General features: G+C 39.0%; 2 protein-coding genes across 3 annotated transcripts; one reads left to right on the forward strand and one right to left on the reverse strand.

Moving 5' to 3' along the window:
• Window positions 1-2800: 2800 nt before the first annotated feature.
• On the forward strand, window positions 2801-16705 carry LOC149835099 (protein TUNICAMYCIN INDUCED 1-like). Its single transcript, XM_090011690.1, has 3 exons — window positions 2801-3015; window positions 3468-3788; window positions 15444-16705. The coding sequence occupies exons 1-3, from the start codon at window positions 2872-2874 to the stop codon at window positions 16197-16199; spliced, it is 1221 nt and encodes a 406-aa protein (XP_089867816.1). The 5' UTR covers window positions 2801-2871; the 3' UTR covers window positions 16200-16705.
• Window positions 16706-17813: 1108 nt separating this feature from the next.
• Window positions 17814-19664, reverse strand: LOC149835100 (methylesterase 2-like). Of its 2 annotated transcripts, XM_090011693.1 has the most exons (3): window positions 19287-19664; window positions 18585-18731; window positions 17814-18239 (listed from the first exon to the last, which is right to left on the reverse strand). In XM_090011693.1, the coding sequence occupies exons 1-3, from the start codon at window positions 19650-19652 to the stop codon at window positions 17955-17957; spliced, it is 798 nt and encodes a 265-aa protein (XP_089867819.1). In that variant the 5' UTR covers window positions 19653-19664; the 3' UTR covers window positions 17814-17954. The 2 variants fall into 2 exon arrangements, with proteins under 2 accessions (XP_089867819.1, XP_089867820.1); XM_090011694.1 differs by lacking the exon at window positions 18585-18731.
• Window positions 19665-21135: the final 1471 nt, after the last annotated feature.

A 21135-nucleotide genomic window follows, 5' to 3' on the forward strand; every position in this document is an offset into this window, starting at 1 on the left:
ATATGCATGCATTGCGATCCTTTAGGGCCCGTTTGTTTGTCACGAAAAGTGGGAGTTTTTCGCGAAAATGCATGGACGGGCGTTTCTGCGATCCCCACCGTGACCAAACAAACTGAGTACTCATTTTTCTAGAGGAAAAAGAGCCCAAAATACACAGGACTCCCCTACTTTCAGAGGAAAGGGTTCTCGTGAAGGGTGACCCAATTCAGTTTCTGCGAAAAGAAAAGGGCAGAGCAAATGTTCTGAGGGCCTCGGAAACTAATTCTCATTAAAACAAGGGGCGGGACTTTACCAACTTCACAATCATTTATTTTAGGAAAGAAAAAAAAGAGCGCTAAAGCTTCATTCTTCTCATTCCAGATGAATTTGGGGACTCTACCTTATTATAAAAAAAGAGTGTTGGGTAAAGCAATCCCTCTTTATGGATGAACACTTTAGTCTTTATAAGACTAAGATTATATTATTATTATTAGTTGTTTATGAAGCATAGTTGTATTCATCATATATTATATATTATGAATCATGAATTGTGTTTTTATATCTTTTGTCACAATTTGTTTTTTTTTTAAAGGCAAGCTGGGGTTAAGCGTACCTCTACCAGTTATACAACTATACCATTGGGTTTTGAACCTTCAACATCCCAACACAAGGTGACGTGCACTAGCTGCTCCTGCCAGACAAGCGAAACCCCCATTGGTACCTGATGATATACTGCTGAATATGCATAAATTACATTGTGAGCTGTTGATTTTTAAAGCATTTCAAAAATCTGTTGACATGTTGCAAACATGATCCAAAGCTCATTTTCTACTAAGCAGATCATGTATACTATATTTATAAAGTCTGTTTTAAAAAATTGTAAAAAATACAAGAAATAGTGTTTTCTATTAATTAGTATGTCTCTTCATAATAATCAACATTCACCTTATAGTTAATTTAACTTTAAACCGTTTATATTAGTGCTGTCAGTGTTCAACTGTTTGTAATGACCCAAATGCTTTGAAAATAATAGTTTTTTTTAGATATGCATTTACTTCCGTTGGTAGATTAAGTTATTGTTATGGTGGAAAAACAAAAAAAAGTTAAAATACAATTCTTCAAAAACAATAAAGGTTTGCTTTAGTAATTTAGCATGAAAATTGAAAGTATTTTCTTTTCATAACTTTATATCTTCCACTTGTTTCCTAGGAGCAGAGAGTGCATGTCACCTTGTGTTGCGATGTTGCAAGCTCAAATCCCTATAGTAAATTTGGGGTCTACCTAAACCCCAGCATGCCTATCTAAAAAAACTACTACTAATAGTATTTTTATTATTTTAATCAGTTGAATGCTGCTTACATTGGTATAAGTAGTTTAAATTGGACAAAGCTACAAACATGCATAGTCTAAACCAATAGTGCAAATGGATTGGATCCAATAGGACTTGTGATTCAAATCTAGTACATTGCTCAATTTGGATCCTAAGATACAATGTTTATTTGTTTTTTGGATGGAATTATGTGTTTTGAGAGATTTTTGGATGGAATTATGTGTTTTGAGAGAGAGAGAGAGAGAGAGAGAGAGAGAGAGAGAGAGAGACGAACTATAACCATCAACATTGGATTAGGATCCATAGAGTTGGAGCAGTTCTATATCGTATTTGGCGAGTTTGGATTTGTACTGCTGAGTTCTATCTATGCTAGGTCGAGTTGGGCATGAACCCAGGTTGGTATCGCTGTCAGCACCTTGGTGTCAGGTCTAAGCCCTGACCCACCTAGGCCGGACGCAAGACCAGCCTATTGACAGCCTTGTGTAATGTTTAAAAGTCAAAACAGGAATGGGATTCCATCTTTATAATTGAATACAAACAATGGTGTTGGAATCCAATTCCATTTCATGAACTAATCCAAACTAAAAAATTGGAATCTATAGGAGTTAAATTCCAGGAATTTAATTCCTAGAATTAGATCCCACCGGATTCTCCCAATCATAAACCATTAGCATTTCTCATAAACAAACCATGCTGAGGTCACATCCATTGGATAGATCTCATACTTTATTACTTTTTGCATAATGTCAAAACGGAAAAATGTAAACCTATCCAATAGAAAACCTTCCAAACCTATCCAACAAGAAACATTTAGCAATTTTTTTTTTATGTTTTTTGATTTACTTAAAATTGATACTTGAACCGTGTATTTTGGATGAAAAATGATATTTAGAGCCTTAAAAAATTATAAAATTGTAGGTTGTTGATTTTTAAAACATTATAAAAACATTCGGAATCAAATGCTTCAAGAACTGATTCCTATAAAAAAAAAGCGCATAGATCTCATCTTTAAAGTTAGATTTAAAAAAAAAAATTACAGAAAATCCTATAAATGTTTTTTATTGAGTAGGTTTGAGAGTTTTTCTATGAGAGCGGATCCTTTCAAATGCTAATCTCACCCAGCGTTTACAACCACAGGATCTGCTCTAGTTTTCTATTGGGTAGGTTTTAATTCCCATGTCAAAAAGTACCAAATATAATTTCTATATTAGATCCAATAGCACCATTCAAATCATGGATCCGATTTCAATCATACTCCGTCGGATCTGATTCTGGTATACTGTCTAAAACTTTGTTTCATACCGGACCAACATTTATCTCAACCATATCTTGTCTGTTCTCTTCTCACCTCTGCCAAACCCTAACTGAACCCGGATGATCCAGATCCATGTAAAAACATAAACCCATTCGGGTCTAGGACGGGCTCCATATTCACGATCCGCATACGATCAATCCAAAACCCTTCGCATCCCACCATCAACAATCATTGGCAGCTGATCACCCACGCATGCGCGAGTGGTGTCGCCGGTCCCCGCCGGAAATCTGATCGGAGAGAGAGAGAGATGGTCGCGTGGTTACTCCTTATGATCTTGCTCGCGCCAACGGCGGCGATCTACCTCCCGTCGCCTTCGAATTCGACGGCCGGACCCTTCCCCTCGCCGACGGCGACCCTCGAGCCCTCCCCTTCTCCTCCTCCTCTCCTGAGGGTACGAAAAAAACCGCACTCGTTTTTACCCTCTAATAAGCAACAAAATCGCGATTTTTTGTTGTGTCGTCGTCTGAGAATCTCGATTCGTGTTTTTCTAATCGGCTCTTCTGAAAACCCTAACTCTTTTTCTTAGTCATTTTCAAGGAAAGCCCGAAATTTCATCGGCTTTTGTTGTTTGGCTTGATAAAATCACGTTCTATGTTCGAAAATTTTGATCGATTGCGTTTCTGTGCGTAAATTTCGTTGCTTGATTTCTTATTTTCTGTTTGGAATTTATCATCTCCTCAGTTATACTAATATATTTTGGAATTTCAGCTTGCTTCAATTGAAGTTAATTTCGTGAAAGGAAAAATGCTAACGGATTCATTTCATCTGGCATGAAATCGCTGCATTTGTTGGTTAGTTTTTTGGAGTATTCGTTGGTCGGGCTAATTGTATGACGATATGTAGGAAATTTTGAGGGCGATCTCGATCAAGGAAAAATGGGGAGCGGAAGACACGAGCTTCTCCTATATCAAGATCAGGAACACTAGGACTGGTGTGTCTCGGCGATATGAATTCTACGTTCGGGTTGGGCAGACCGTCATGGCGATCAAATTCGCCGATGAACTTGCGTCGTGGAAGCGGTCACAGAGAAAGGGGTCGACATTGCGACCGGGATCGGCTTTTCTTGATCTGGTTGGTTCGAAGCCTGTGCTGGAATCTCTGGAGTTCGAGGGTCCACTTGAATTAGCTATCACGGGAGAAGATGAAGTGCCTCTGATTCTTCCGGTAAGTTTCGTTTGTCGTCCTTTCAACAAACTTTCTTTGGCTGAAAAAAATTGCGAAGAAATCTGTTTAACTTGAAGGAACAATTGAATGCACTTCATTATGCGCATGTTAGTGTGCAACACTGCATATGAATTATTTTTTATACTTGGCAACTTTGTTCTTATCATTTTGCATATATTACAATCATGTAATTTTAAGAAAAAAATTATCTGATTCACAATTTAAATTAGCAAGTGTTTGAACACACCCAGTAGAACAAGAAAATGCTATAAGTTGGAATATTGAATTTGTCCTCATAATGATATCCAAACTAATTTTGATTTGGGCGATGAATAATTTGATGACCCAATTCTAAATGAGCTTGTGTACTGCAAAAAAGAAGGTTCTTGCTTAGGATTTTAGATATATATGTACTTTTTTTGATAGGAAAGCTATGGGTGTAGCTCCGGTGGGATTCGAAACTGAGACCCTTCAGTTTGATAGTGTAACTATAACGTCCAGAGGATAGAAAGCTATGCCCCAGTTTGGCTAGATGCAACTTTTGAAAGTGATTGCAGGGTAGCTAATTGCAAAACGGCTGCATATTGCTTGCCTTGCACAATAAAAACTTCTCTCCATCTTTTTTGTATTATCCTTCTCGAGTAAATAAATAAGGGAGTTCCAATGTAGGAGACAAGTACAACTTGATTTTATGGCTAGGTTGAATTATTTGTTTATTATTTGCTTTGAGGTGGTTTTCCACAGTCCATAAACCCAGATTTTAGGAGTATTATTAGATTTCAATGTTTCTTTATTTGATTTTTTGGTGGTTGCACCAGCCGATTGTATGACCAATGGTAACAGTCCAGTTTCCAAACATACAAATAAGTGCAAGAACGGGCCATATCTTCCTGAGCTATACCTTTTTCTCACTTGCAGAAGATGACTCTATCAAACCCTAGATTCAATACTATGTGAGGATAGAAATTTGGTAGAAAAAGGTTGATGAAGAAATTTGAGAATGTGCTGTGAACACCATATATACATCAAGAACACAAAATTATGTGCGAAGACCATATATACCACTAGGGTACAGGAAATGTAATTCTTGTTTCCCCGATCAGTGTACATAAATGAAATATGACAGTAAAGAACATGGATTTGCATAGTAAAGAACATGGATTTGAGATCATCAATCTGTTTAGAAAACATTGGCAGCATTGTAAAAGAACGATTATGGCCGATAGTTTAAACCTCCAAATAAATGTTAAAGTTCTGTACATAGGGATGCCAACAGATTGGGTTTGGTCAGATATCCGACCGAACCGAACCAAACCGAACCCAATTAGTTGGGTTTGGTACAAAAAATTGAATCCTATTAAGAAATCGGGTTGGATTCAGTTTTGTACAATTGAATTCGGAGTCAGTTTCAGCCGAGATCCAATCAGATTCTCAAGGGTGCTGTCATTCATATACATTTTCAATAAAAAGGAGACGCCAATGAAACTCGAAAACCAACCTCACACATCAATTGACAACTTTAATGTCAGCCACTTACCACTCAAGCACTTCCGCACTGATAGGTTATGGAACATTATTTTATATAACGACTAACAACGAATCCGATCCAAATCACCTTTTTAAGCAGATTTTGGGTCAGATTCGGTTATTTAATGTTTTGAGAGATTTGGATTTTTGTTTCAACAATATTTTGTCTGACTCCAAATCCAAATCCGAATCCAATTAAAGCATATATGATTTGTCAGATATGGTAATGCCCTCATCCAACCTGTTGACATCCCTATTTGTACAGAAGCACAAAGAAACTACTAACCAGATTCAATTACTAATCATTAAAAATCATGTTAATTCTTAACACTAAGGGTAATTGAGAGTCCAACCACTAGATGATCAATTTTTGCCTCCACTTGCATTATTATGACAGTTCATGAGTCATTGACTGTTAGTGCATTGTTAGGCGAAAATGTCTTTGTTACTGTTGCCAAAGACACATTTGTGGAAAATGTCACTGGAAGCTTGGAGCAAAAGATACAGCCCAGTTGGAGTTTTGGGAACTATATTCAAAATTGCAACTCACCAAGGCCACTTTGAATAACTGGTTTGTACTTGTGCTACCAGTTTGTAATGTGGGTGTATGGCCTTTTTCACAGTATGGTGTCTGATAAAGTCCAGAAAATCACAGGTTGTGTTATTTGCTAAAAATTTCAGATATTTTGAGTAATAGTATTATCAAGGTTGTATTGTATCGTCACCCTTGTTGGTTGGGTCCAAAATAAGATATGTATTGTATCGTAAAAAAATGTAATTTTTTAATAAAAAATTTCCAAAATTTCCAAAAAAATTGTGAAAAATTAGCAAAAATTCAAACTACATGAAACAATGGTGAATTGCACAAAATACAACCATAAAATCATATATGAAGCATTTATGTATCTATGAGCTGCATAAGATATCATAATCAAGTTTTTTAAAAATAACATATGAAACAATAACCAAGTTTTTTAAAAATATACCATCAATCATCATCATTATCACCATCATTATCATTATCTTCTTCTTCTTCTCCTCCTTCTTCAACATTCGTATCATCTCTAATGTACATGGGTTCTTCATCATGTACTGAGCTCCTTTCACGTTTATCCACTTAATATCTTCTTCATTCAGAATGTCTGCTTCTTCTTGAACCCATGCATCCAATACATAAAAATTTTTCAAACTAATGAGATCAAATTGCTCTTTATGCTTCCTTGATGATAATTTTTCTATTTACCTAAAAAGATGACATAAAAAATTAAAATTAGTTGGGTTTTGTATGATATAAAAAACTTTAAATAAACACATAAAAATGACAAATAAACTTTATAAATTTATGTACCCTTGCCTCAGCCATAAGTTATATCGAACATAAATGAGGTCATTGAGCTTTTTGTGCTCTAATTTATTTTTTTGTTTTGTATGTATTTGCTCAAAGACGCTCCAATTTTTCTCGCATTCACTTGCACTATACGTTTGGCTAAGAACGTGAATGACAAAAACTCTCAAGTTTAGAATATCACTTTCAAATCTGATGCATTACATATCTGAAAAAACAAGAAAATAATAAATCAATAAGATAATAACAAATATAATAATATAAAACATCATAACTAAATAACAATATGAAATTAAAATTGAAATAGACAAAATAAATTACCTGGACGCATCGTGGCACGGTTTCACACTGCTGCAGGTCTCCTTATATCGTACAATGTATTATTATAAATCTTTATTTCCTTGTGAATTTGATCTTGAATGCCATAATTGATAAAGTGGTGTTTTGGGTCTGGATATCATACCAGACCCAAATCCAACCTGTACAAACCTGTATAACCTTTATGTACAACCTATATGTTTTATTTCATTCTGGGTCTGGATATTATACCAGACCCGGACCCATATTGTACACTGTACACTCAAAACATATTAATATACCCTCTTTAGGTCACGATTTCACATATTGAAATCGTGACAGCCGCAACCCCTTTCTTCTTCTATTTCTTTTCTCTTTCTCAACGCAGTTTCTGTGAAGATTCTAACATGGTATCAGAGCGAAGGTCCATCGAGGGTTGAAGAGGCTTCCGAAAGGTGCAACCGATCAACGAAAGGTTTGAGGTCTCCACTGTCTCCTGTCTTGTACTCTTCTTCAGTTCTTTTTCTCGTTCCTCCACCTCCTTCCACTCCCTTTCTTCTCTCTTGCTGGTAAATTCACGTCCCACGAGGGTCTGATATTCACGTGAACCCTTGTTCACGCAAACCCTGAGTGTCGATTCTGAGTGTCGATTCTGATATTCACGTGAACCCTTGTTCTCGCAGACCCTGAGTGTCGCAAAAGGAAAACTCTACTAAAGTTGTGATTCACGTAACGACGTGAATCGCTGAAGTTGATTCAATCGTTCACGTGAATCGACCCACCTTTTCACCCACGATTCATCCTTTCTTCTTTTCGCCTGTTTTTCCAAACCTGGTGCACCAGATCTGTTTCACTTCTTGCGCATTCCCCTCTATGCATATTAAGCCCTCTTTGTTGTTCGTATTTGCTGAGTGACAATAGTTTGTTTTAATCTGATTCTTACCTCTTTTTTAAGTGTCTCATCCTTAAAATAAGTCTTCTCTCACTGTCACAGGTGGTACCCACATTGTTTTTATCTGAAAAACACTTAGTACATTCAGATTAATTTTATGTTCCATGTGTGAAAATTTTCAATTTTCATTACGTTAATCTCCAATCTTATAAAAGTGTAAGGGAAAACTTATTTCTGATTCCCTTTAAACCAGACAGTCTCTGATCGCCAGTTTTAAGGTTTTCACAGCCCGAAAAAAAAGGGGCCGATCAACAAATCTTACAGGCAGAAGATTGAGCGTTTTGTGAACACTCTTGTTACCTTTCCTTTCTCCATGGATTCTTATTCTTCTCAATCGAGTCTCTCTTCAAGTTTTCTTAATCAACTTGTTTCCGAAAAGTTAAACACCTCAAACTTTTTGATTTGGAAGAGACAAATCATACCTTTCATAAGGAGCCAAGGTCTCTTAGGTCACTTGGATGGAACCACTCTAGTTCTCTTAGAATTTGTTACGAGAGAAGAGAAAGATGATAAAGGGGCAAGTTCAATTGTGTATGTCAAAAATGCAGAATATCTCAACTGGGAAATGAAAGATCAATCAGTAGTTGCATACATCACTTCTACCTTGTCTCAAGAGGTTCTTGTTGCGATCCCCGACAATTGTACAACCCTGCAATTTTGGGAGAAATTGGTTCAGACGTATTCACAAGTTTCACAGGCGATGATGGTTTTTCTCAAGAGGGAATTTCAGCTACTGAGAAAAGATTCCATGACCATCATGGAATATCTCAACAAGATGAAGCCTATCACATACCAACTTGCAGTTATAGGATGTGCCGTGAGTGACAGTGACATGGTGCAACAAACTCTGAGTGGATTGGGACCTGACTATAATATGATCGTCACTTCACTATTATGTCTGCCTGCTCTTCCTACCTTTGATGAGTTGAGAGCTAAACTGATTCAGTATGAGATGACTCTGAATAGATTTTCTCAAGAAACACATGCTCATACAAATTCCCAAGAAGTCCTTGCCACAGGAGTGACTTATGGTCGAGGACGAGGACGAGGAGGACAAGGGCGAAATGGACACGGAGGACGTGGATTGCTTCCCACTCTAAATATCTTAACTCATACTCAGGGACAATGGCCAATCCCCACTTGCTTCCTCTGCAACAAAAAAGGGCATATCAAGGCGATATGTTGGCACAACCCTGAAAATAAAGGAAAGACTCCACAGACAGAACAGAAAGCAAAGCCCACTAATATCAGAGACAATGGAGAGATTAGAGATCTGTTAATATCTGCCCTCTCAGAATTGAAGTTAAAACAGAACGATCAAGGCACATGGTTTGTCGACTCAGGGGCAGCAACTCACGTGACTGGTGATGCAGGTAAACTTTCTAAACCTGTCCCTTATTTTGGCAAAGGTAACATTGTCACTGGAGATGGATCCTATCATCCTGTTTCCCATGTTGGAAAATCTGTCATTCCCATGTCACACTCTACTCTTGAACTTACTGATGTACTTCATGCTCTAAATATCAAGAAAAATATTGTCTCTGTTTCCAAGCTTGTTGATGATAATCATGCTTCAGTCGAATTCACTCCCTTCTCTGTGCAGGTCAAGGACCTTCGCACGAGGGAAACATTCGCTGAAGGAAAAAGACGAGGCAATATGTATGTCTTTGAAGAAGCTCCATGTCATCCCGTCCGCCCTATTCATCTGGATTCGAAGTCTTCATTAGAGTCGTGTTCCTTCCCTTCAACAAATGTTTTTAGTATTTCTGAATGTAATAAGCTTTTCTTATGGCATAGTCGATTAGGATATTGTGGGAGTCATTTTATTAAGAAACTTCTTTCTAATAATCTCATTCCAAAAGAAAGTCTCAATGTGGATGAGAAAAGTCAGAAATGTTTCAGTTGTTCTTTATGCAAAAGTCATGTATTGCCTTTTGATTCTATTAATAAGAGAGCTTCAAAGCCTTTTAGGACGATATGTTCTGATGTATGGGGACCTGCCCCGGTTGCCTCTGGGTCTGGGAGCAGATACTACCTAATCTTTGTTGATAGCTACTCTCGATACACCTGGATATATTTCAGGTGTATCGAGAGTAGCTATCAACAAAGATTAGGTACTTCATGCTCTAAATATCAAGAAAAATATTGTCTCTGTTTCCAAGCTTGTTGATGATAATCATGCTTTAGTCGAATTCACTCCCTTCTCTGTGCAGGTCAAGGACCTTCGCACGAGGGAAACATTCGCTGAAGGAAAAAGACGAGGCAATATGTATGTCTTTGAAGAAGCTCCATGTCATCCCGTCCGCCCTATTCATCTGGATTCGAAGTCTTCATTAGAGTCGTGTTCCTTCCCTTCAACAAATGTTTTTAGTATTTCTGAATGTAATAAGCTTTTCTTATGGCATAGTCGATTAGGACATTGTGGGAGTCATTTTATTGAGAAACTTGTTTCTAATAATCTCATTCCAAAAGAAAGTATCAATGTGGATGAGAAAAGTCAGAAATGTTTCAGTTGTTCTTTATGCAAAAGTCATGTATTGCCTTTTCATTCTATTGATAAGAGAGCTTCAAAGCCTTTTGGGACGATATGTTCTGATGTATGGGGACCTGCCCCAGTTGCCTCTAGGTCTGGGAGCAGATACTACCTAATCTTTGTTGATAGCTACTCTCGATACACCTGGATATATTTCATAAAAAATAAGTCATAAGTTTTCCTTTTGTTTCAAAATTTTCTTTCCTTAGTAAAAAATCAATTCTCTGAGTCTATCCAATTCTTTCAATGTGATGGAGGTGGGGAGTTCTCATCTAGTGACTTTATTTCTTTTCTTCAAAATAATGAGATAGGAAGAAGGGTGTCCTGCCCACACACGCCACAACAAAATGTGATTGCTGAGCGAAAACACAGGCACATTGTTGAAAGTGCCATGAGTATGCTCCATGATAGTAATCTTCCCATTAACCTGTGGACATAAGCTTTTCATTTCGCCGTACATGTGATAAATAGATTGCCTATGGTTGTTCTAGAGAATAAGTCTCCTTATTACTGTCTTTTTGGAGCTCATCCTAGTTATCATGATTTGCGTGCTTTTGGATGTGTTTGTTATGTGCATATTGATCGGTCCCTGAGAAACAAGTTTCAGGACAAGGCTCAGAAGTGTAGATTTGTGGGATATGCCGACGACTACAATGGATACATGTGTTACGATCCCGTCAACAGACGTATCAGAATCTCAAGAAATGTCATCTTTGATGAACACAATTTTGATCACCAAGCTGGCACAATGGATATGTCCTCTACCATGACCGAAGTTTATTATCCTTGGCTGAATTCATAACTTTTTTGCTAGTTCCAATGAAGTCTGCCCTCCAGATTGTGGGCAGCAGGAAAAAGAAATGTCTGAGACTATTGACATATCGGGATCACAGGATTGGGAAGAAATATCATCTATACCGGGCAGATACAAGGGCATTTGCTATGCTAGACAGAGAACAACAACACCAAATATTTCAAATCACACCTCAGCAGCTGCACCTACTCCTTCTCATACTCTTGAGGTCAGAAGATCCAATCGCATGCGACATCCTATTGATAGGTGGGTCAGCTATAACAATTTCTCTTTGGACTTTCAGCTTTTCTTAACTGCTTTGAATAAGGGAGATGAACCTATCATGTACTATCAGGCAGCTACTTCCACTAAATGGGTAGAAGCCATGAATGATGAAATGCAAGCCTTACATGAATGTAGAACCTGGGAAATCGTTCCCAGACCACCGATGTAAAAAATGCATTTTTGCATGGGGATTTGAAGGAGGAAGTCTATATGAAACAACCCCCTGGATATCAAGAACAAAACTGTAAAACACATGTGTGCAGGCTAAAAAGAGCTATCTATGGCCTAAAACAAGCATCTCGCTCTTGGTTTGACAGCTTCTCCCTTGAGATTCAGAAACATGGATTCTCACGCTCCCTATTGGATCACTCATTATTCATTTTTAGAAGTCAGAATGTGATCACTCTACTGTTAATTTATGTTGATGATATAGTTATCACAGGAAACTCTGAAGATCATATCAAAGAATTTAAAAATCTATTAGGTCAGAGATTCAAAATGAAAGATCTCGGAGCCTTGCGCTATTTTATTGGCGTAGAGGTCAATAGCCAGGCTCATGGCTTGACCCTCACTCAGCACAAGTATACGATAGATGTTCTCGGCAAAGCAGGTATGAAAGACTGCAAACTTTTAGCCACTCCAAGTGTGCTCCACCAAAAATTAAGTGCTCATGATGAAGACCTGTATGAAGACCCCACCAGGTATCGTAGTCTAATAGGAATGTTACAGTATCTCACATTTACTCAACCTGATATTGTTTATTCAGTCAATCAAGTATCTCAATTCATGCATGCGCCACGTACTGGCATATGGAGGCGGTTAAGAGGATACTCAGATATCTGAAAGGGACCAATGAAGATGGATTGATATATTCTTCACAGTCGTCTGACAAGAATGTGCGTGAACTTATTGTATATTGTGATGCAGACTGGGCAAGAGATCCTGATGAGCGAAGGTCTACATCAGGATCTTGTGTTTTTATTGGGAGAAACTTAGTCTCTTGGAGTAGTAGAAAACAAAAGGCTGTTGCTAGATCAAGCACTGAAGCTGAGTATAGATCCATGGCTGCCGCTACTGCCGAAGTCACATGGGTCAGGCACTTACTGACTGAAGTGGGAGAAACGATCTCTCCGTCTACCTTGTTGTGTGACAATCAAAGTGCCCTCAATATGTCATTCAATCCAGTACACCACACTCGCGCTAAGCATATTGAGATCGACCAACATTTTGTGAGACAAAAGGTTGAAGAAAAAGAGATTGAGCCTGAATTTGTTAATACTGAAAGACAAGTTGCAGACATTTTTACCAAGGGCTTGACAAAAGATCGTTTTTGGACGCTTAAAGGCAAGTTGTTCATGGTTCAGAACCATGATCAACTTGAGGGGGGGTGATAAAGTGGTGTTTTGGGTCTGGATATCATACCAGACCCAAATCCAACCTGTACAAACCTGTATAACCTTTATGTACAACCTATATGTTTTATTTCATTCCGGGTCTGGATATTATACCAGACCCGGACCCATATTGTACACTGTACACTCAAAACATATTAATATACCTTCTTTAGGTCACGATTTCACATATTGAAATCGTGACAACTGCAACCCCTTTCTTCTTCTATTTCTTTTCTCTTTCTCAACGCAGTTTCTGTGAAGATTCTAACAATAATCAGGTTCAACTTTTCAATGCAATCCAAGAGTCCCTTGTTGACTTCTCTATCCATTTTAAATGTAGAGGAGTATCTAAATGTATGATTTAAATAATATGTTGTAACATGAAAAAGTTGATGAAGTTGCCTAGTCCACTTATGATCAATGATGTTCTATATAGGAATATACAATTTTTTATTCTCATTCAAATTATCTCTAATGGCCTCATAGAAATAACCTATTGCTAGTCTGTCTTCACTGCCAACCAATCAAAATACCTTCACTAAAGCTATAATGATTCTGAACAACTTCACACATGAATCTCAAATTTCACTTATGAATACAATGTCTACAATTTCTCTTGACTTTTTTTGTGTGCATGGGGATATTCATCCCACTCATTTGATGAAAACATTTTTTTAGTGCAATTCTATTCTTTACTAGACATTATACTGTAAAAAAATTCATAATAAATCTAGTAACTGTACTATGAATCAACTTAGTACCACTAATGTACTTTCTCATCAAGTTTAATATCCATGCATGATTATAAATAAATTTAGTAACTTCTTGACAACATTCAACTGTGTGCTTTATCTCATCTATGTTGCCGATGTTCTCAAGGATGAGATCTATGCAATGGACGATACACATGGTCCAAAAGAATGACCCATAATTTTCTATCAATTTTTTACTTGTTGTCCTATAATTTGTTGCATTATAAGTAATAAATTGAATAATATTTTGAGGTTAAACTTTATTCACAACTTGATCAAATACCATGAACCATACACCTGCTGTCTTAGGTGTATCAGACAGATCAATTGACTTAAAAAACATAGTTCCTTTGAGGTAATAAATAAAAAAATTTATCAAGGTCCTTGACTTTTTGCCTGTCCACCTATTTGCCGTAATGCTATACCCAGTTTCTCTCCATGACTACCTCATCTCATCACAATATGCTTTCACTTCATTCACATTAGTATCTAAATTTTTTTCTCTTAAAGTTTGATATGAAGGCATTTTATATCCAGACCCGATATTGGTTATGATATCTGTCATGACCTGAAAATGAAAAGAATTTTTCGCATTGAAAGGAATACATGCATCATAGAACTATCTCTCAAGCGCGACATTCGCCTGCTCGACTAAATGTTAACGAGTCATAACAGTACGAATGTCAGGTTGCACCCTATGGGCAATCTTAGGAGAAAAAAAACTTCTAATAAAGCCTTTAGCTTTATTTTTTTCGAAGAACTCTCTCCTACTCCTCTTTCTCCTGTCTTCTTTTTATGTCCACGACACTACTACTAGCATCAACCACATCTTTCTCCTTCGCATTAAAACTTTCTACTTCTGATGCTATGCTAGGGATTGTAAGATCAGAAGTAAGAAGCTCATCTTTGTCCTTCTAGTACTGCATATACCAAATTTTTACCTCACTTATCTCTTTTTCTTGCCTTTTTTCTTTCAGACCAGTAAGTAACTGTTGACATTGCCATTTTACGGCATCCAACAACTCTTTAACATGCGTGCAACAATATTTTGGTGTGTCCTGATAAAATGATGCTTCATCCAAGAGATAAGTATGACAGTAGTTGCACTCGATTTTCAATCGGTTTTCACTTATTACTTGAGTGCCTCATTGCCACGCCAGATCATTTGTTGTCATCTTCGTAAAAAAAGCTCAATAAGAAGCAATGAATAGAGTTTTTTTACCTTAATCCATTTTCTTGAGTAGAAAAATGATGGAAATGCACTCTTGAACAAATTGCAAAAGCCCTCTCTTTTGCACACGGATTGGCCTCCAAATCGCTCTTATGAGTCCTATGGTGCGTGGATACCTCTCTAATGACTTCTACACAAATGAGTGAGTCTGCCCTCAAAAGGTCTTTAAAACCCAAAAAAGCAAAAGGACGATTCAGCTCTTTTTAAGGTGCGTTGATACTGTATTGTACGATACATTCCATATCGTATGGTATGGGTATGTATCGTACGGTACAGATACGATAGCACTCGTATCGCGATACGTTTCCATATCATATCAATATTCCTCATAGTAACCATACATATAGTATGATACGGTACCATGCATACAACATTTAGTATCATAGATGTCCCAAATCTGTCCTTTTCTTGCAAAAGTTTTTAATGGTTGTGCTACTGAAAATTTCAAGTCTTCCATGTTTGATATTGTTGAGTTGCTTCTTTCGGTAGTGTAATATTCTTCAAATTAAAAATCAGTTCCTTATTTTTTGTTGGTCTGGTGTTCAGATGAACACCACTTTGACAGGTTTTAAACGCCTTCTTGTTGGGGAAGGAATTACTGTATCGATACAAGGTGCTCAACAAGTGAGCCTGGTTCATCCATTCAACTTTGGCATGCCATTCAATGGAAGCTTCTTTTCTGCTGATGATCAAAGCAGTTGGCTCTGGTCCTTGGGATATTATGCTTCGTGCATTTCTTTACTTCACCTGCAGATTGTAAGACCATCCTCTCTCTTTGCTTATAGGACCTTAAATACCAAGGGCCAGGTTCGAACAGCATTTTTGTCTCAAGGTACAGTTGAGCTTGTATCGGAGAAGTGCTACACCAGGCAGCCACACAATGGCTTAGGGCAACCTACTCAAACTCTCAAGTCAAGGTTGGTTTTGTTGGGCAAAGTTCTGAGGAGTTTTCTTGGTGAGAGAGTCTACCGGAATGGTGGTTTTAGAGTATGGAAAGCTAAAATAGCAGCATCTTCTTTAGTTCGGTTTGAGTTGGAACTGGAAAAAGAGGTTGTCAGCGATGACAAGTTCCTAGATTCACTTCCTGCTTGGAGAACCAGGCCAAGAACAAGGCGTGTTTGGTTTGATGTCACAGCAAGAGTTGAACAGGATCAGCTGAAACCGGTGATAATTAAGAAGTTGAGACCATTTGTTCGAGTGGAATCTGTTTCATGGAGTAGTTTGTTGTCCAATGAATCATTAAGCAGGTTTCCTTCTGTCCGGGTTTCGCAAGAGTCTTTAACATTGAACGTCAAGTGGTAGTCTTGTGGCGTTCTCCACAAAGAATTCACTAGAGTACTTGACATGATAGTGGTGGTAAAAATGATCTGTTCTCAGATATGTTTTCTGCTTTCCTGGGAAACAGAATGTGGTTGAGAAGAGATGCTGAGGAAGCAATGAGGGCAGACGGAAAGAACAACCCAATCTGTTTCATGTCTGTGATCTCATTCTCTTGTAAATGAAAGCCATTAGAAGTGATGAAAAGCTTTTATTTCTTATTGGGTGGTGATGGAGAATGTAATTCATTTAGTTAAAGCTTTGCTGTCAGAGTCTTCAATGTCTGTCTGTATTTGGGATAAAGAAGTGGGCTTGCACTCTGATAGCTGAAAACAAAATCAGAAATGGAAAAAGTGTTTGGAGTTCTCAAGTGCTCATGGTTGGGTTGCAACCCTGCCCTATGAGTGATCTCCAGCATCCAAAAAAATGAAAAAGAAAGGGTTGTGGTGTTGTACTGTATCAGCTATAAATAAAGAGGCGTTGCCTGCGATAGTTATCTGCTGTAGAGTCCTTGCTAGTTAAACATTCAGTCATAATTTTTCTGTGTTGGGGGTGGTCCGAGGGGTTTTGTGATGGAATGGTTTCTGAGCACCAGCTTGTGATGCTTGTTGGTTTCATGCTCGGCAGGGTTGGGGTCAGATCCAGTTAGGTCCTTTAAACTCGGATGGTAAACGGTCTGGGCCGGCTCAGGTTGTTTGATTATTTCCCTTCTCGGTGGAGATCTGAGAGGCTACAGTTTCAAACTAGCTAGACTTGAAATCCTGTGTTTTATGGGAGTGAGACAGAGTGGAGAGCGAAAGAGAAACATGAATAAGAAATTTGTCTCTGGCCCAACCCTGCTGCCTCAGGCCAGATATTCATGGGTATGAAATTATTTTCTGAAGGATCTTTTGTTTAAAAATACCAGGCATTTGCCGTTGGCTCATAGGATGTGTAGTTAAGAAAGCTTCTCAACGGTAATTTTAACATGCTCAAATTTGGCTCTTATAAGGAAATGACGGTTGGTTAGGGCTTAGGAGGACCAAATAGAGATTATATTTTAGGGTTTCTTGTGAGCGAGGGTGTTTTTTTTTCCTCTCTTTTTCAGAGTAGTAGTAGATAAAGAGATTTTTTTAAGGCTTTTAGGGAAAATACTTGCGCCATTACTCTTTTGGCTTTTTGCTTGAAAAGTACAAGTTCTACTTTTGGCGAGGTGTAGAGATTATTTACAGCTTTTATCTTGGCATTTTGATCTCTTATTTTGGAACCAATTATGATTTATGATGAATAACACTCCGTTCTAAAATGATTTAACACTATTGCATCTTTTGTATCTTGTATAATTTGAGAACAGATCAAGTGATCTGCTAAATCACTTTTAGAAAAGTGATTTGGCATCCTCACCGTCCACAATGTACAAAAGGACCATGAGGATGAAGCAATGAACGGTGAAGACGTCAAATTACATTCTTAAAGTGATTTGGCAAATCACCTGATCTGCGTTCCTTTGATGGTTTGTGTTTTCTCTCTTATTATGCATTGTTGGTGAAACTGTTTGTAATCCCATTCCTTATTTTTGATATACCATTTGCATCCTCTACAAAATAGTCTCATTTTCAATGTGTTTTCAGACTCTTGAAATCAAGCCATTTTATTGATGTTATAACATGTGTTAGTGCTAAACAATTCAAACAGCAGATCACACATGAAGTTGTTTTGGATTGGCACTAACAAACTTTATAAATAGAGCTTCATCTTCCTTCAGTAACAAAGGGTTTCAGCGATATGGAGGAGGTGATGGCAAAGGTCAAGAGGCTTTGAGAGCATGGGCATGTGATCAGCACCTTCCATCTCCACCACCTGATCCACCGGGCTCTTCTCTATCATCCAATGCTGGAAACTCTCCTTCATTAGTTGATCATCTTTGCACACGACGTAAGCTCTCGGAGTACGCCCGTAATTCACCTCCGTAACAAAATTCGGGCTGGATAGATCTTCTCTGTAAGATGGTGCTACTCTCTTTAGCTGTAGCATCAAGGTGTAGTCCTGCAGGCCCCCCAAAAAATCATTAGGAACCTAATATTTTGAACCGGTGTTGTCCAAATGGATTTAGCTTGAGATCTAGTATGCCTTGGTTGGCCGTGAGCCGGAGTTTTCCCAACGGACAGGCCTGAACTGGGCTTTTGGCCCGGTCACCCACCCCTACGGGCCTACCTCTATAGCAATTCCGTAACAGCTCTACCCCCACCTGTCTAGACTCATGGATGGGGCTACGTGGATCCCCACAACCCTTTCAAACAACAATAGATCTACTTGTAAAAGAGCCTGATCCTCCATGGATTCATGGCTTTAAGCGCAAATCCACAAGTGGGAGAAGAGACAAGAGGGTACCTCATTGGAGCAATTGTTGTACACATGGGAGAATGTGAATCTTGCTCCAAAATCAACTGTTACCGGGTGACTCTCCGACACATCTTTGTTGAATAAGAAGATGGAATCCCCCCACGACTCAATCCGATCCTTTTGAACAGAGAAATACTGTTTGGCATGTCCGAAAAAACACAAAATACAATGAGAGATACATCCTCTGGCATCTCAGAATAAAATGAAAGTTTTTTTTTTTTTGCAAATTGGTCCTTGCCTTATAGCCTATTTGCAAAATAGTTCTTGCTTTACGCCATTTTGCACATCGGTCTTTGCCTTTTTCATTAACCCTTTGCATTTTCATTAACCCTTGCAAATCAGTCCTTGAGGTTAACACCTGTTAGCTTTCGTTACGTAACTGTTAAAGGGTAAACAAATTGCTGGTTGGGACCAATTTACAAAATGTAAATAAGGTAAGGACTAATTTGCAAAAAAGTTAATACACTAATAATTATTTGATGACCCGTTAAACACTGTCAAATTAACAGCTGTTGATAGATGGGCCATTTTGTTATAACGGTGAAAAAGTAATGACTGATTGCAAAATAGTATAAGGCAAGAATTATTTTACAAATTAGCTAAAAGGCTGGGACCAATTTGCAAAAATATCTAAATGAAATAAAAGAGAGAGAGAGAGAGAGAGAGAGAGAGAGAGAGAGAGAGTCTCACGTTGTGCAGGAGTTGGGAAGGTGGCATAGATGAGCTGGGCATGAAAGCAGTAACAAAGACGGCAGCAGAGACCTTGTCTGGAAACTTCTCTGCAGCAAGGGCGATGCTGAGGCCACCGAAGCTATGGCCTACCAGCACGACCTTTCTATCTGCTGGGATGGACTCCAGTAGGGCTGTTAAGGGCTGGCTATAGTCGGCAAAGCTGAGCACCTGGTCCGGTGTTGCCAGATCGATCCCGGACGCGCGCAGATCCAATAGGCTCACCTCATGGCCAGCCGCTCTCAGCACTGGGGCCACTCTGAACCAACACCACCCTCCATGGGCAGAACCATGCACCAAGATGAAGTGGTGCTTCTTCCCTTCCATGACCTCTTTCAGCCTTTCAATCCTATCTCTAGGAAGCAACATTTATAAAGGCAATTCAACCTATCAGTCCGACTCTTGATTAGGGGTGTCAATGGGCCTGGTTTACCCGGACCTGACGCGAACCAAACCCTATAAGGTTCGGGTATAGTGATAAATAAGAAAGACTCGATTAAGACTCGGGTCTGGACCCAGGTATAATTTGTAAAATTTTATATCAGACTTGGGCCCAACCTAAGTTCCCATTAAGATCCACAAAATTTTCATTGTAAAAATGATAAAAAAATGGTTTTACGAGGTATGGTCTGTGTTTAGTTCATGTAGTGTAGTTTTTATCGAATCCGGGTATGGTTTTTTTTATAGTAGACCTGCTTAGAACTAGATCTGAACCCAATATCATACTCGAAAATTTGATCCAAGTCTGGTTAAACCTGGGTCCCAACCGTTGACACCCCTATTATTGATAGTGTCTGTCCCATGAGGTTCAAAGGGTGGAAGGTGATCCCACAGTCCACCACATGGATAAGACCGTGGGCTTGGTGATAGGTGCACAAACTTGCACGAGGCCCCACAATCCACCGCAAGGATAAGACCGTGGGCTTGGTGATAAGTGCACAAACTTGCATGACAAATCGCTTTCACTCGTCCACTATGTCTGTTGGGTTGGGTACCGGGTCCGCCCATGATGGGCGAGATCCGAACCCGGCCCACCATTTAAGGAGGGGACGGTTTTGGAAACCGACTCTTCCCTTTTTTTCTGAGTCTCTCTCTCATTTGAAAATACAGTAAAAAGAAGAAAAAGAGGGAAACAGAGTGAGAGAGAGGGGCTGTGCACGTTGGCTGTGAATGTGCACAGTGATTGAATGTGTACAGTGATTGAATGTACACAGTGGAAGAAAGAAGAAGAAGACAATGATATTAGTGAATCGGTGGGCATTTGGTCTGTGGATCATCGTCCTCTCCAAGTGAGAGCACGCATCCGTTGAGCAAAAGCGAGCGTCAACGATCGAGGTTTTTCCGTTATTTTTGTTTCATAAAAAAGGTATGTAACAAATACTTCATTGGTATCAGAGCATCGAGGTTATTTGATGCCGTTTTGCTTGCGGTTTGCTGTTTCATGGCCGGAATGGAAGACGTTCATGGTGGACGTTTGAATATAGGGCATCATATAAATTTTTTTTTTTATTGACTGCGTTGGCATAGAACCGTCTGGTGTTGATGCCCGGACCTGAACAAGTTCTTTGTTTAATTTGCCGGCCCCGCTGTAGAGAGACCGCGATGTTTGGTCGGCGCTGGCCCTGCGGTTAGGATGGCGGTCTGGTCTCCAGACAGGTAGGGATGGCAGTGGACCGGGGGAAAGCGGGGCCCCGCCCCGCCTCGCCCCGTTTGGACCGGGGATGGAGGCGGGGACGAAGGTTAAAATCCATCCCCGTCCGGGGGTGGAGGCGGGGATGGACTGGCACGTTCCCCCGCCCCGCCCCCGGCC

Source organism: Nuphar pumila, chromosome 6 (genome assembly GCF_984573655.1).
Source record: "Nuphar pumila chromosome 6, dmNupPumi1.hap1.1, whole genome shotgun sequence".
Classification (NCBI taxonomy): domain Eukaryota; kingdom Viridiplantae; phylum Streptophyta; class Magnoliopsida; order Nymphaeales; family Nymphaeaceae; genus Nuphar; species Nuphar pumila.